This window comes from Entelurus aequoreus, linkage group LG09 (assembly GCF_033978785.1).
Source record: "Entelurus aequoreus isolate RoL-2023_Sb linkage group LG09, RoL_Eaeq_v1.1, whole genome shotgun sequence".
In the NCBI taxonomy this organism is placed as follows: Eukaryota; Metazoa; Chordata; class Actinopteri; order Syngnathiformes; family Syngnathidae; genus Entelurus; species Entelurus aequoreus.
Window position 1 is genome coordinate 2,590,884 of NC_084739.1, and position 2,500 is coordinate 2,593,383.

The 2,500-nt window shown below is 41.7% G+C and overlaps 1 protein-coding gene across 2 annotated transcripts in view; it reads left to right on the top strand.

Moving 5' to 3' along the window:
- The window catches only part of LOC133657058 (bifunctional 3'-phosphoadenosine 5'-phosphosulfate synthase 2-like), a 52,617-nt gene that overhangs the window by 20,060 nt on the left and 30,057 nt on the right, over positions 1–2,500 (top strand). For both annotated transcript variants that reach the window (XM_062057951.1, XM_062057950.1), the window contains exon 3: positions 1–124. This exon is cut by the window's left edge and continues 112 nt beyond it. In XM_062057951.1, coding sequence (XP_061913935.1) covers positions 1–124 — 124 coding nt within the window. The remainder of the gene's footprint in view (positions 125–2,500) is intronic.

A 2,500-nucleotide genomic window follows, 5' to 3' on the forward strand; every position in this document is an offset into this window, starting at 1 on the left:
CAAGAACTTGGGGTTTTCCGCCGAGGACCGCGAGGAGAACATCCGTCGCATAGCTGAGGTGGCGAGGCTGTTTGCGGACGCCGGGCTCGTGTGCATCACCAGCTTCATCTCTCCCTTCGCCAAGGTCAGATCACATTGCCTCCGAGCGCCTCGTTCATTTCAATAAGTCAACGCCACACCTCTTTTTTCTCTGGCCTGAAATGACTTCATGTTTTTCAAGACATCAGTACTGTAGCACAGTGGTCCCCAACCACCGATTGGTACCGGGCCGCACAAGAAATTAAATTAATTTTTATTTTTTCTTTTTTTTTTTTTTCTTTTAATGAAATCAACATAAAAATCACAATATATACATTATATATCAATATAGATCAATACAGTCTGCAGGGATACAGTCCGTAAACACACATGATTGTATTTATTTATATAAAAAAAAAAAAAAAAAAAAAAATATATTTTTTATTTTTTAAATACACCCCTCCCCCCCAAGCGTTGACCGGTCCGCAGCTACAAAAAGGTTGGGGACCACTGCTATGGCACACAGACACATCACAGGGTTCGTACTGGTGCTTAAAAACCTCGAAGCTGCTCGGATTTTAATGTTGTGTTTGCGAGGTTTGAAAAATGCTTGAATGTCGGGTGATGTGCTTGTAAATGCTTGGGAATGTTCATCATTTTTCTCGGCAGTCTTTTCTCTGCTAATTATAAAATGGGGAAAAAAACAACATAAGTTTCCCTCAAAATGAAAGCTACCCGCTTGATCCGTTGGCTTTGCACAAGCCCTTACATTAGGTTGTTGTCATGTATATACGGCTCTGTGTCGCCCCCAAGAGGACAGTGGTCCATGTCGTTTTAAAGGCCTACTGAAATGACATTTTTTTATTTAAACGGGGATAGCTGATCCATTCTATGTGTCATACTTGATCATTTTGCGATATTGCCATATTTTTGCTGAAAGGATTTAGTATAGAACAACGTCGATAAAGTTCGCAACTTTTGGTCTCTGATAAAAAAAAAAAACTTGCCCCTACCGGAAGTAGCGTGACGTTGTCAGTTGTTCACTCCCTCATATTTTCCTATTGTTTTCAACGCAGCTAGAGCGATTCGGACCATTACCCCATTAATTTGAGCGAGGATGAAAGATTCGTGGATGAGGAACATTAGAGTGACGGACTAGAATGCAGTGAAATACATATTTTTTTTCGCTCTGACCGTAACTTAGGTACAAGCTGGCTCATTGGATTCCACACTCTCTCCTTTTTCTATTGTGGATCACGGATTTGTATTTTAAACCACCTGGGATACTATATCCTCTTGAAAATGAGAGTCCAGAACGCCAAATGGACATTCAGTGCCTTTTATCTCCACGACAATACATCGGCGAAATGCTTTAGCTACGAGCTAACGTGATAGCATCGTGCTTTAACTGCATATAGAAACAAAAGAAATAAACCCCTGACTGGAAGGATAGATAGAAAATCAACAATACTATTAAACCGTGGACATGTAAATACACGGTTAATGCTTTCCAGGCTGGCGAAGGTTAACAATGCTGTGCTAACGACGCCATTGAAGCTAACTTAGCAACGGGACCGCACAGAGCTATGCTAAAAACATTAGCTCTCCACCTACGCCAGCCAGCCCTCATCTGCTCATCAACACCCGTGCTCACCTGCGTTCCAGCGATCGGCAGAAGGACGAAGGACTTCACCCGATGCGTTTGGCGGCCCGGAGACGAAGGAAGTCAAGGTGAGGTCGCCGGCTAGCGCGTCTGCGCTCCAACAAAGTCCTCCTGGTTGTGTTGCTGTAGTCCGCTGCTAATACACCGATCCCACCTACAACTGTCTTCTTTGCAGCCTTCATTGTTCATTAAACAAATTGCAAAAGATGTCCAGAATACTGTGGAATTATGAAATGAAAACAGAGCTTTTTGTATAGGATTCTACGGGGTACCATAACTTCCGTTATACTGACTTCGTCACGCGCATACGTCATCATACCGCGACGTTTCAGCCGGATATTTCCCGGGAAATTTTAAATGTCACTTTATAAGTTAACCCGGCCGTATTGGCATGTGTTGCAATGTTAAGATGTCATCATTGATATATAAACTATCAGACTGCGTGGTCGCTAGCAGTGGCTTTCAGTAGGCCTTTAATGAACATTGGATCGGAAAATGACAAATACAAACTTTGGATAAAACGTGGACCAAATCCAATAGCCTGCTGCAAAGTATGCAAAAAGGAAATCCAACATGGTTCGATGTATTTTTTGTAGCAAGTTACATTTTGTCGTTTTGGTTAATTGCCTTAAAATGGTTACATTATCGGACTTGTTTGTATTGTGAAGGTCATGTAATGTATGATTTGTAACCTTTTTCACAACTTCGAGCTGAGTTCATTTGAATGATTTTGTAGTTTTTGCACACCATGTTTGCATGCATTTCTTGCTCTATTATATTCGTTGTCTACTTAACTTGTCTGGCTACTTCAGTGAAAGC